General features: G+C 39.2%; 1 protein-coding gene across 1 annotated transcript; it reads left to right on the plus strand.

The window, feature by feature from the left end:
• Nucleotides 1–2745: 2745 nt before the first annotated feature.
• Nucleotides 2746–13863, plus strand: LOC121379987. The gene is made up of 2 exons (XM_041508696.1): nucleotides 2746–2930; nucleotides 10851–13863. The coding sequence occupies exon 2, from the start codon at nucleotides 10919–10921 to the stop codon at nucleotides 11831–11833; it is 915 nt and encodes a 304-aa protein (XP_041364630.1). The 5' UTR covers nucleotides 2746–2930; nucleotides 10851–10918; the 3' UTR covers nucleotides 11834–13863.
• Nucleotides 13864–14220: the final 357 nt, after the last annotated feature.

Raw genomic sequence — 14220 nt, forward strand, 5'->3', positions numbered from 1 at the left:
ATTATTTATTTATTAAAAAACCCCAACTAAATCAGTCTTCAGTTTTACATTACAAATAATTTATTTTATAAAATAAAACATGTTTTAAGGCATTCGTAATTCACACGAAACATGTTGTATACCCTCAGGATAATTCGGAATGTTTTCAAATTATTTTTAAATCACTGGCATGATTCTGCAAGTAAGGTTTTGATTGGTGGACATGAGCTCCAACTGGCTGCTGTTAGATCCACATGTAATAGTGGAGCTAATTTTAATTAGATTGAATATAATTGAATATAACTGATATGTACAGCTGTTTTTATACTTGTATATTACACTTAGAGAACTTTATTTAATATTGTATTTATTTTGTATCCAAATATATATATATATACCATGTCACTTGATCTACACTTTCCCTGTTCATAATCTACAGATCTTAAAATATGTTGCATTTTCTATGGTGCTGGTGAAACAATAAAGAATTGGAAGTATGTGTTGTTAATATTTTTGTCATTGGATATCAACACTGACATTAGTCCATAAGATACTGCGTTTTCTTTCTTTTTTAAAGTTTTCCTCTGGGTTTTTTTTTTCTCATATACATGTAAATATATACTGATGGAAAGAAATAAAGGATCACACAGATAGCAATAAGAAATAATGACTGCATCAAAAATCAATTCATATTGTTAGAAGTTGACTGGGAAGATATATAGGCAGCACAGCCAACACTACAGACATTCAATCCCACATTACAACTTGGTATGAAATACAGACATTACTACGCTAGTTGTGAATTAAATTTAGTCTACAATTTGATGTGTTCCCTTATTTCTTTCCATCAGTATACATTTTGAGTTACAAAATGTTGAGAAATTTTAATGTTTTATGTTACAAACTAAGTTAGGATTAGTTTGAATGACATCTCTTGTTTTTATGTAGGGATAGGGATAGAGCATACTGAAATTTAAAACTATCCATTACGGATGGCCAAACAATTACTGTCTTAAATACGCTCTTGTTTTCAGACACAACTGAGGTTTTGTTTCACCATTCATCCATAACATTAAACTTTCATGTTGGTGACTATAATACTGACGCTACAAGAAATCCGATACTCTAATCTGATATGGAAATCCAATTGGTTTCAAATATGGATGTGGAGTATCTTGCAGGATTTGTACTAGTCAGACCGGCCTCGGTGGTGGTGTGGTAGACCATCGGTCTACAGGCTGGTAAGGTACTGGGTTCGGATCCCAGTCGAGGCATGGGATTTTTAATCCATATACCGACTCCAAACCCCAAGTGAGTGCTCCGCAAGGCTCAATAGGTAGGTGTAAACCACTTGCACCGACCAGTGATCCATAACTGGTTCAACAAAGGCCATGGTTTGTGCTATCCTGCCTGTGGGAAGAGCAAATAAAAGATCCCTTGCTGCTAATCGGAAAGAGTAGCCCATGTAGTGGCGACAGTGGGTTTCCTCTCAAAATCTCTGTGGTCCTTAACCATATGTCTGACGCCATATAACCGTAAATAAAATGTGTTGAGTGCGTCGTTAAATAGCACCAAGAGAGCTTTTATGTGCACTTTCCCAAAGGCAAGACAGCACATACCACAACCTTTGATATACCAGTCATTGGGGACTGGTTGGGACAGGGAAACAATCGGAGAATGGGTCCACCAATGGAATTCGATCTTGTGAACCAAGCACCACATGTATGCGCTGTAGGTAGTACTAAACCAAATAACTTACGGCTGGGTCAAAGTTTGAGGTGCACCCAATTTTCGATAGAGCAGTTAATACCACAAGTCCTGTGATTGGTGATAAATGTGTGAGTGTTTGTTGTAAAAATAATTAGTTTCATCTTGGCAAAGAATGTATGCAATTTTATTTTACCACGTGTCAAATAGCCTTGTGCTTGAAACGTAAAAAAATAAAAAATAATAAAAAAGTATTAGAACTGTATGGCACTAGGGTGGTCATAGACGCTTCCAGTTACCTCTGAAATGAGAAGCTTAACCCTTAAGCCTTTTTCTTTCTTTTTTTTAAATCGCAACTTATAAAAAAAAAATTAAAAAAAGATTTTAAAAAATAAACCTTTTCTTCTTACATCAAAATTAAGTGAAACTGTCTATAAAAAAAATAATTTTTGTAGGATGCTGGGAGTTGTTTGATAAATACGGGCCCTGCAGACTCAATTCATTTCAACTTATTTTCGTGCTTCAGGCCCGTAGCCAAGACCACCCCCTCCCCCCACCGGAGGCTCACCATAAGCCTAAACGACACACCCTATCAAAATCATGGCTACGGGCCTGTGCTTATATCCAATTAAAGATTCAAGCACGCTGTCCTGGGCACACACACCTCAGCTATCAGTCCAGGACAGTGGGGTTAGTTGTTAATGGTTAGTGAGAGAGAAGAGGGTGTAGCGGCCGTACACCTTCCCACTGAATCGTTAAAACTCGCTCTGGGTGGTAGCCGGTACCGGCCTGCGAACCCAGTACCTACCAGCTACCAGCCTTATGTCCACTACCCCACCGAGGCCAGTACTTCGTCTATCGTAATTCAAAGCACATTTTATGTGTTACCAGTATGCTAAGGCTATTCGTGGCCACACAGCTCCCGATCACTACATGTATCACCAAAACCGACAGGCCGTTATCACGTGGCAATAATTGGGTTATGTGGGCTATACACTTGTCCAAACCAGCATCGATCGATCAATAACTAAATGTGTTCTGCGCATGTCGGGTGGCTTTTCGAATGCTCGGGTAAACAACAGTGAAGCATTCTTAGCGGCGAGCTTTACGACTTGTGCATCATGCTAGATATTCAAAGCGGGTAAATATTTACAACGGTCGTCTGCTCAACTAAACAGGACGATGTATTTAGGCCGATAGCGTGGTCAGGTTAATAACTGCGTGGACTATATATATACCTCCAGGTAAGTTTTCTTAGCTTTTGTGTTTGTCTTGCGAATTATGCTGTAACTAAAGCAACGAAGGAAGCCCATGCAGTAGGTCAGAATCATGCGACCACTCTTATCTACTTAAAGGGGCATACCCTAGTTTTTAAACACTAAGACATATTTTTCACTGTCGGAGCCGTTTTAGATAACTTAAATCATACTTTACTTAGATTTTATTGTTTAGATTATCCATTTTCGTACATTCGAAGTGTTTTTGGTCATCCTGGTGTTTTTAATATCACAAAATATATTTCTCATTTTTTAAAAACGCACGTGCGTCTGAGAAGTAAGAGTTATGGAGTAAACTCGTCTATTTTTAGAGGGTATTTCACCATTTCAAAGTCACAGACTCATGTTATACAGATGTGTTAACAGGTTTGTACATAACAAACCTTGGTGTCTATTATCAGGTGTTGAAACTAGGGTCTGCACCTTTAAGGAGAAGTATACAGTTAAATTCATATGACCGGTCTACATGTAGGCTGCCCCCAACACGACAACCCCTGAGGTAATTATAGTGCTATCGTTTGAATATATATTATAATCAGGCCCGTAGGAAAAAACAACAACTACAAAAACAACCGAACGAATAGATAAAAACATGGCTTGACTAGAGGTTAGGACCCACCATGAAATATTACCCCCCCCCCCCCCCCCTTCCTCAATCCAGATGTTCTTATGGGCCTGATAAAGAGTATTAGTGTTTACAATCTGTATTAAGCAGATAACAATGGGAGTATATATATTTTTAAAGACTAGTGGCTACTAAATATAGGTTAGTTTTAATATATAATGGGGGGGGGGGGTAAATATATGCTGCAACAGAATTAAATGGCTGTTTAATTCAGGTGGCCGTTATACCAAGTTTAATTATGTATATACTAATAGTATTACCTCTGGGGTTGTTATTTTGGGGGTCTTTGTGTTATATAATGGTTTTAAAAGCCATCGGGCTTAATCCTGAACATTAGATACGGCTGGTGTACGAATATTGATTATGGTTTCCACTACACCGTACCACCTCTTAACAGTAACAATAAACCATATTACCCCAACTCTCCTGGACATACAACCCAGAGAGCCGATATGTGTGCCCAGGCTAGCTTGAATCTCGACTAGATATAATAGCATGATTCGGAGGATTAAGCACTGCCCCCCCCCCCCCCCCACACACACACACATACACACACCCCTAGTTTATTTTAGTCTATGGTTATGTATGGTTCTGTACGTATGTGTATAACATGCGTATAGAGAAATGGGCAGGGGAGAATCCAATGAATCCCTTCTGGAACGTTATGCCACTCCTCCCCCCTCCTAAATGGATGTTCTAGATTCGCCACTGCATTAGTAACAATATGGGGACGAGACGTAGCCCAGTGGTACAGTGCTTGCGCGGTCGGTCTGGGATCGATCCCCGTCGGTGGAGCCGTTAGGCTATTTCTCGTTCCAGCCAGTGCACCACGACTGGCATATCAAAGGCCGTGGTATGCACTACCCTGTCTGTGGGATGGTGCATATAAAAGATCCCTTGCTGCTGGTCGAAAAGAGTAGCCCATGAAGTGGCGACCGCGGGTTTCCTCTCTCAATATCTGTGTGGACCTTAACCATATGCTTCTAATGTAAAATGTTTCCGCCTAACGGAGACTTTTCGTGTGACGAAAATTACATTTTTAATATATATTAGGGTATTTAAAAAAAAATATTTTTGAATATAGATGTCTAAGTAAATAAGGTGTTTGTTTTCGTCCTAAAGTAGGCTAAAATAGTAGCCCTAACAATATTTTACTTCCCAGTAATTTCGTCCGTGCGAAAAATATATATTACGAAGTACGGTAGCCTAAAATGTACTTTGTGACCACGATGACAAAATAAACAAAACTATATAATAATTATAACCTGTACTAAATGTTGTGATAATACTGGGTGATGAATTATGCGCCAAAAATGTAAACAGTAAAAACAATGAGGGCATAACCTGTTTAGTGGTGAGTTTAGAAGACCGAGCGCTCTCGAGTAATTTGACTACTACGATATCGTTTGCTATCGCATCACATTTGTCTAGTGTTAGGCGCAAGAAAACAGTCTAGCGAGGGACCACGATCGCTCGCCAACCTGGACATATCTTAAGTAAAGACGGCTGCTGGTAAATGTTGTTTCATTCTTTTTCGCAACCCATCCAATCGAACCAAAGTCTGCAAAAAGGTATTTATCCCTTAGTCACGTCCACGTGTGTACATTGGATAAACCACAATGACAACTTTCATTAAAATCCATAGACACTTTCTATTGCCGGCTCCCACTTCTTTCGCCTGCTGGGAAATTTGACCAACAATGTTTATGCAAGATGATTTTTGCCTACGGTCAATATTATGTGGTACGTACCCCGTTGGTGAGTGGATCATGGGTTATGTCACATGAAAATAACACACGCATGTGTTATTGATTAAAAAATATGCGATTGGCCGCTTCTAGCTATAGGTGATGATCTGGTTTTGCACACCATGTAACAAAATAGCCTAAGTATCATCGAAATTGATTGCTCCGTGACATATAATTTAATCCGAAACTGGATGCTTTGTGACGCAAGCATATGCGCTTAAATACGTTTTAAATTTATTTTAAAACTGGCATTTGAGGATATGTAAGAAATAGAACATTACATTCTTGTCCGTTAGACATTATTCATATCATTGTTTACTGCTTTCACTCGTTAGATACGTTTTGATTAATTCATTTCAACTTATTTTCGTGCTTATGTCCAATTAAAGTTCAAGCACGCTGTCCTGGGCACACATCTCAGCTATCTGGGCTGTCTGTCCAGGACAGTGGGTTAGATGTTAGTGGCTAGTGAGAGAAGATGGTGTAGTGGCCTTACACCTACTCATTTCGTCCTTAACAACTCGCTCTGGGTTGGAGCCGGTACCGGGCTGCGAACCCTGTACCTACCAACCTGTAGTCCGATGTCTTAACCTGAGGCAATTTGTTGTAACATAAATGGCACCTAACGGCCACTCGTGTACTATTCGCTATATTCCTCATCCTGCAAATATACCAAGTCCAGTGTACACTTGTTTTTCTTTACTTTGCTTCACTTGTTGCTTGGATCACACCTATCGAATTTCTTGATGCCGCAGGATACTTAGTAAACCTTGACCGAATGGGTAATGACCGTGTATTTGTCAGGTTAAGTGATTATTAAACAGATGGTTAGAATACTTTAAAAAAAAAAAAACCCACCCCAGTAAACAAATATTGTTGTTTAGCTCTGTTGAATATTTTCCTTTTATTTTATTTTATTTTTCTCGTCCGAACCAGTGCATCACAACTGGCCAAAGGCTGTGGTATGTGCTATCCTGTTTGTGGGAAAGGGCATATAAAAGAACCCTTGCTACTAATGGAAACATGTAGCGAGATTCCTCTGATGACTATATGTCAGAATTACCAAATGTTTGACATCCAATAGCTGATGGTTAATTAATCAATGTGCTCTTGTGGTATCGTGAAACAAAAGAAACTTTAAACTTTATTTCATTTTAGGACGTGACGTAGCCCAATGGTAAAGCGCTCGTTTGTTGCGCAGTTAGTCTGCGATTCCCCATCTGTGGGCCCATGGGGCTATTTCTAGTTCCAGCCAGTGCACTACGACTGGTATATCAAAGGCCGTGGCATGTGATATCCTGTATGGAATGGTGCATACAAAATATCCCTTGCTACTAATGGGAAAATGTAGCGGGTTTCCTCTCTAAGACTATATGTCAGAATTACCAAATGTTTGACATCCACTAGCCGATGATTAATAAATCAATGTGTTCTCTAGAGGTGTCATTAAACTAAACAAACAAACATATTTAATTTTGTGTTCGCCTTATGCGCGGTCCGTCTAGTATATAGAATCGATCCCCGTCGGTGGGCACACTGGAGGTATTTCGTGTTCCGACCAGTGTAACAAAGATCATGGCATGTTCTATCCTGCCTGTTGGATGCTGCATATAAAAGACCCATTCCTGCTAATCAGAAAGAATAGTCCATTGCAGGCTTCCTATAGTTCTCTCATTATCTGTGTGTGGTAAAAAGAGTAGCCCATGAAGTGGTGACAGCGGGTTTTTTCTCTCAATATATGTGTGGTCCTTAACCATATGTCCGACGCCATATAACCGTAAGTAAAATATCAGTGCTTTGTTAAATAAAACATTCCTTCATTTTATGTGGTAACCACAGTGGTTTAAATTTTCTATACTTTCCACAACAAAATATTCCTTTACTTTCTATAATATACTATCATATAGTATTATGATACCAAAACATTGTGTGTGTGTGTGTGTGTGTGTGTGTGTCTATGTATGTTTCTGTGTGTGGTGTGTGTCTGTGTACCTCTCTCTCTCTCTCTCTCTCTCTCTCTCTCTCTCTCTCTCTGTCCGTGCATGTGTGTGTGTGTGTGTCTGTCTCTCTCCCTCTGCCTCTATCTGTCTCTCTCTCTCTCTCTCTCTCTCTCTCTCTCTCTCTCTCTCTCTCTCTCTCTCTCTCTCCTCTCTCCTCTCTCTCTCTCTCTCTCTCTCTCTCTCTCTCTCTCTCTCTCTCTCTCTCTCTCTGTGTGTGTGTGTGTGTGTGTGTGTGTGTGTGTTTTCATTTATTTGGCCTTGTGTTTATGCAGATTACTAATTACCTGCTATTGAGAACAGACTACTTATCGTTATTTATGCTTGAGATATTTTTATAGCTGGTCTGTAATCGTGTCCGCATGCAGACCTGAGTATGCACAATGAAACAAGCATACGATATCGGTGGTTGTAGAGTAAGCCATATAGTTCAGATTGTATATAGCAGCTAAGTCAACCACCACCTCACCAGCACCACCACCACCCCGCCACCACCACCAAAAGTACCACCCCGCCACCACCCCACCACCACCACCGCCACCACCACCACCACCACTACTCCCAGACAGAATGTCTCGTGTGTCGTCACTGCTAATTCACAGTTAAAGATAAAGTTTGTTTTCTTTAACGACACCACTAGAATCCATTGATTAAACAAACATCGGCTATTGGATGTCAAACGTGGTAATACGGACACGTAGTCATCCTAGGAAACCCGCTATATTTTTCCTAATGCAGCAATCGATCTTTTGTATGCACTCCCACAGACTGAAAAACACATACCACGGCCTTTGACCAGTTATAGTGCACTGGTTGGAACGAGGGATTAAAAAAAAAAACAATTAGTTGAATGGGTCCACCTAGGTGGTTCGATCCTGCGACACAATACGTTCACAGATGCTAAATGCGGATTGTGTATGTGGGGATGCGGGTGGGGCCAGATTGCCACAGCAGATGCTTGATATTAAAAAAAAAAAAACTATATGTTTACTTGTGTGGTGTTTCGTGATGGCCTCAAGCTCCGCCTCACCGTAAGGTTATGATTATGGTTAAGGTAATGCCACAATATCACTATCGTGCACAATGTGCATAAACCTACCTTTTGACTCATTAAAAAAAAATATACCTGTAGAGATAATTACTACATCAAATATACATGGACTCTTCAAGGTCGTAATTAGCCTACTTGTGTACGGACAAGCTGAGTTCGTGGTTTAGAAAACAGCAGAAATGAACGAACAATGGCACATTTAACAGAAAAGAGGACAAAACAGTTGCATTGTCCTGGTTCTTTTGTACTCCACCACCCCCACCCTCGTTAATTTATGCTATATAGATATGGCCCTGATCATGCATTGTAATAGTGGATAGAACAAAACGGTTCCATTCCACCAAACCTGATTTAGTTTGCGTATGCAGACTCGCCATCTGAAACCGATCTTGTAGGTAGGATTTTCTGTTTTTATTGGTTAAACCACTATGGTGTTACTGGGAGAACAACTAACACGCGTATGGGCTGTTTTTTGTCTTTTTACTTATTTACTTATTTATTGTAGATTTTTTTTGTTTATGGTGGGAGATGAAGGATGATTTGTTCCTAAATTAAACAAAAATACACGAATCTGGATAACAACGTTTATTCATATTTGCATAACTAGTTAAGAAAGAGAAAAAAAAGAAAGCCCAACTAAACAAACAAGAAACCCAAAGCAAAAAAAAAAAAAAAAAAAGAAAGAAAGAATAAACAAAAATAAATAAATAAATAAATAAAATAAACAAAAACGATTTTTGTTTGTTTATGTTTTGGTTTTGTTTTTTAAATCTGAAACAACACTCATTCTGAATTCACCACCAAATCTTCCAAACGTACATTTTGTTTATATTTCCCCGTTGCTATATCTTGATTTATCGTAGAAATGTTGTCATGTATCGATTTCTCTTCTTTTCACTTTGAATAACAAATTGCAGAATACAACATAGGTCATTGCTACACACTCAATTAGTTCGCTTGTGACACTGCTTCATCGAACTAGCGAGTGTGGTATTTCATTTAGAAAATATTTTATACATACACTGGGTGACATGAATGCCACTAACAAGCTAATGGTTTTAATGAAATGCTATGTTTTATTGATCGAAATATTATTTTGAACTACAAAACAGTTATCGCTACCAGTATCCTTTTTCAGTTCAAGGCAGAGAATGTGCCATTTGTCACGTGCGCCGTTTTTGGCGTAGGCGCTATGTGGGCGCGGAACTCGGAAACTCGATTCATTCTTTGAGGCAGGACGTAGCCTAGTGGTAAAGCGCTCGCTTGATGCGCGGTCGGTCTAAGATTGATCCCCCTTGGTGGGCCCATTAGGCTATTTCTCGTTGCAGCCAGTGCACCATGACTTGTACATCAAATGCCGTGGTATGTGCTCTATGTACCGCGTCAGACATGTGGTTAGGGACCACACAGATTATGAGAGAGGAAACCCGCTTTCGCCACTTCATGGGCTACTTTTTTCGATTAGCAGCAATGGTACTTTTATATGCACCTTCCCACAGACAGGGTAGTACATACTACGGCCTTTGATATACCAGTCGTGGTGCACTGGCTGGAACGAGAAATAACCCAATGGGCCCACCGACGGGGATCGATCTCAGACCGACCACGCATCAAGCAAACGCTTTACCACTGGGCTACGTCCCGCCCCTTGACAAGGTAGTGATTTATGTATTCAATCGATACCATTGTCATGATAAATACACTAGGATCTAAAGTACACCAGGCATGCCTGAACCTTGAAAGTGTTCGCGCGAGTTTGGACTATAATATATCCTGGCGTCATATGTTTTCGATACGATAAGCAAAAAATTAAAATATAATAAAAACAATACTTCGTACATACAATAATCTCATGACAGCCGAGTTATGAACTAAGGATTGTTTGCCTGAAATTTTGTTGAATATTAACACACACACACACACACATACACACACACGCGCGCGCACGCACGCACACACATCAATGTTTTTATTTTTTTTAAATCAAGTTAACATAAAATAAGTACAAATGGATTGATTTAAACAATATTTATTATCAAAGTGCATTGATCGGTCAACAGACAGTGCTTATATCAAGACGTATCCATTTATAATACACAATATAGGTATAACGATGTGCAGTGATGAAATAAGAGCACCTTAATATTTAGTGAGTGAGTGAGTGAGTGAGTGAGTGAGTGAGTGAGAGAGAGAGACACACACACAGACAGAGGCAGAGGGAGAGAGAGAGAGAGAGAGAGAGATCCACGTTATTGAAGGTTCAGATATGCTGTCCATTGCATACATTTCAGCTATGCCTATCTGAGTTATCTGTTTAGAGCAGATGTTATTGGTTAGTAACTTCCGAGTGTGGCAGCTTTACACCCTCCCATCTCCCCTGTTTCGCCCTCGCCCCACATCCCTCTGGATATTTGCCTAACAAAATTCAATAGTTAATTTATAATGTTATGTTCTGATCTCTTACAGATTCTGACTGTCATCTTCAGAGGACACGAAGGGCCGAGGCCTGGTATAAGCGAGTGATTTAAGATGATATGGGCAAGGAAAAGAGGTGTCAATACGAGGTGGACCGCAGACACACGAGTAGAAAACACGAGAAGAAGAAAGAATCCCGAGAACAGATCCGGAAAGGACTTGGCGCCTGCATATTCGTGCTGGGGATACCCTTCGTAATCGCAGGACTTATCATAACGATTGTTGCGTACACCAACGATGACGCCTCGGTCCTACCTGGTTCGTTCCCCGTGCTCGGGCCGGTGCTCATTGTCCTGGCCGTGTTCTGCTTCGTCATCGGCGGCATCATGACCAACATGATCTGTGTCGTCGAATGCTGCCAGTCCTGTCCTCTGAATCGGTCGAGTCAATTCTGCTGGAAGAATTGTCCAAAGCTGTTCTCCATAATGTACCCGGACGAAGTCGTGCGCATCCAGCAAATGAACGCCGGTCTATCGGCTCTGCAGACGGTTCCATCCAAACCGGCTCTAAAGCGCCCAGTATCCAGCAACAACCCCAACGAAGCCAAACCTCATCATCCAAAACATGGGGTGCATTTCACACCCAATGAGAGCTACGATGGTGCAAGGACGTCTACGTCATCTGACCCCAATGACCTCCCAGTGCTGTCAGATGCAGACGAGGGTCAGAGGAATTCGTCATCTTCTTCTGTCCTGTCTCTACGTCACTTCCGGATTGGTCCGTCGGAGGAAACCACGTGGGTGGAGTTGCGTCACGCAGCACCGGTGCTCGAGCACGTGTCATTTGAATATGTAACGGAATACGGTAGTCTCGTCAACGGCGGAAATAGTGCTTACAGCCAATCACAGACAGACTGCACTAATACAGTCCAATCAACCGTTAAGCATTCTGACAATCACAATGGTGGAATTACGGAACCAAAGTGGAAAAAGTGTGATGAAATGGTTTTGCAGACTGTTGTTTCTTATGTTTAAGATAGTCATGATGAATGAAGTGTTAATTATAGTGTTTTAGCTTAATACCTGATGAAGATAAGTCATTATGAATATGAGTGAAGTCTTTAATTATATGGTTTACTTGCTGCGTAATACATATCAGTATTTAATTATTATGATTCATATAATTTTACACGTATTTTCTCATGTAATATTAAGTCATATTGAAAGCTGTTTTTTTAAAATAGTAATTTCAATACAGATACCATTTTGTTTTGTGTTTAAGGCTGCTGAACAAGACAATAATGTATTATAGGTATCTATCTATCTATATTTGAACTGGTTTAGCTTTATTTTACTATAATGTTGCTTGTTGTTTTTGAGGGGTGGTTTTTTTATAACAATATTACATTATGACTCGTCTTGTAATATCCGCAGTTAAAGCTCGTCTGTAATGGCACAATATCATTTTCATAGACGAACGGACATACGAGACACCGCCCTCCATTCATTCTTTTGTTTATTCATTCCTTCAGTTATTAATTAACTGATTTGATTTATGTACGTGCTTACACCCTACCTCATATTAAAACATGACATTATGACCACATACTTTAGCTATGTGGGCTAATATATATCCAGAACGGTTATAATGGCTAGTTTTTTACCGACTGAGAGAGGTGATGATGCAGTGACCTTAAAACCTAATGATGACTTAATCACTATATCACCGGTGATGGCACACACTCTTGTAAGTATTTATTTCCGTGCGTACACCCACCTGATATTAAAACACCATATTATGGGCACATACCTCCGCTATCTGGGCTAATATCCAGGACGATTATAATGGCTAGTTGTTACTGACTCAGAGAGGTGATGATACAGGGGCCTTAAAACCTAATGATGACCTAATCATTACATCACTGGTGATGGTACACACTCTTGAAGGATTTAGAGAATATTAAACGAGCTTCCATTTCGTATCAAGTTTATGTCCAGAGTGAAATATTTTTCAGTTGTCATGACTAGGTAATTACCAACTTTAAGAGACCAACTATGGGTGGGTGGTTGAATATGTTCTTGTGTCGCGTACTGTAAAAAGTACCCGGTGATCGCACACGCTCCTCGTCACTCTCGGAAATACTAGATTCGAGGTAATCTCCGACTGACAATTTAAACTATTTCACTAGGGACATAAACATTATACGAAATGGTAGGGAGTTTAATATCTTGTTTATTACCCATAATCGATTTTAAATTAAATCACTGATCTCGTTTTTGTTGGCGTTCTTGTAAGGGTTTTGGGCCCCAGTCGTATGACGTCGAAAGGTTAGTACATCTTGACGTTCTAGTGAGATGTATCACTTTGAAGTTTGATACGAACCAATATATTTTTAACCATATGGGTAGTAAATGAATGCTACGTGTTTATGGAAAACACTTCACATTTTACGGGTTGCCATCATAGGCAAAATTAACAAAAAACAAGTATTTATTTTAACATTATATTAAGTATACCTAAGAGGTGGGTTTTTAAAATTAATTTTTATTTTTTATAAAGTACTTTGTAATGAATGTTATTATATCCAAGGACGTTACGAATCATTTATGTTGTTCTACACTATTGGAATAGTTGATAATATACATTATAAATGCTCGGATATTCCTGTTTGTAATCAATGTTATATATTACATCTACATATATGTAATTAGGTGAGATGAAAATAGGATTTTCTGTCTTCTTTAGGCAATAATTGTTTTTTGTTGCTCTTTATGCTATTGACTTCGCTGATCTTTTCGTGGTCGTTTTCTGTTGCTCTTTATGATGTGATTAATTTTCTTTGCCCATGGTAAAATCAGAGCCGCCCTCCAGAACCGCTCAATACACTACAACATTAAATGAAAATAAGCTAAGTTATTTGCTTAGATTGAACTAAATACAATTACGACGTCAAATATTAAAGGGACATTCCCGAGTTTGTTGCATTGTAAGATGTTTCCAACTAAGAAAATATTTTTACGATTACTTTTACATATTAAATATATTTTCTTGTTTAGAATATCAGTGTTTGTATATTCAATGTGTTTTTGGGCGTCTTAATATTTGTAAGAAGCCCAAACTGAATTTTGTCTTCAAATAATTTCGTACGTACGAAAAAATCTTTTTTAGGAAATAAAATGAAATTTAACCTAGTACAAATATTAGAACGATCAAATGTATTTACAGTCCTCAAAAAGTAAAGTCTCTGTTAGTCGATAACATCCTAAAAATTGCTGCAAACTCAGGAATTTTGGTAATACGTATAGAATAGCAAGGACTCCTCCTTTTGCGCTTGCCTACACCAACACAGTCCACGATCGTTGTGGATTTATAGGTTATTAAACGAGCTTCCATTTCGTATCATCTTTATGTCCCGAGTGAA

Source organism: Gigantopelta aegis, chromosome 8, assembly GCF_016097555.1.
Source record: "Gigantopelta aegis isolate Gae_Host chromosome 8, Gae_host_genome, whole genome shotgun sequence".
NCBI lineage: Eukaryota > Metazoa > Mollusca > Gastropoda > Neomphalida > Peltospiridae > Gigantopelta > Gigantopelta aegis.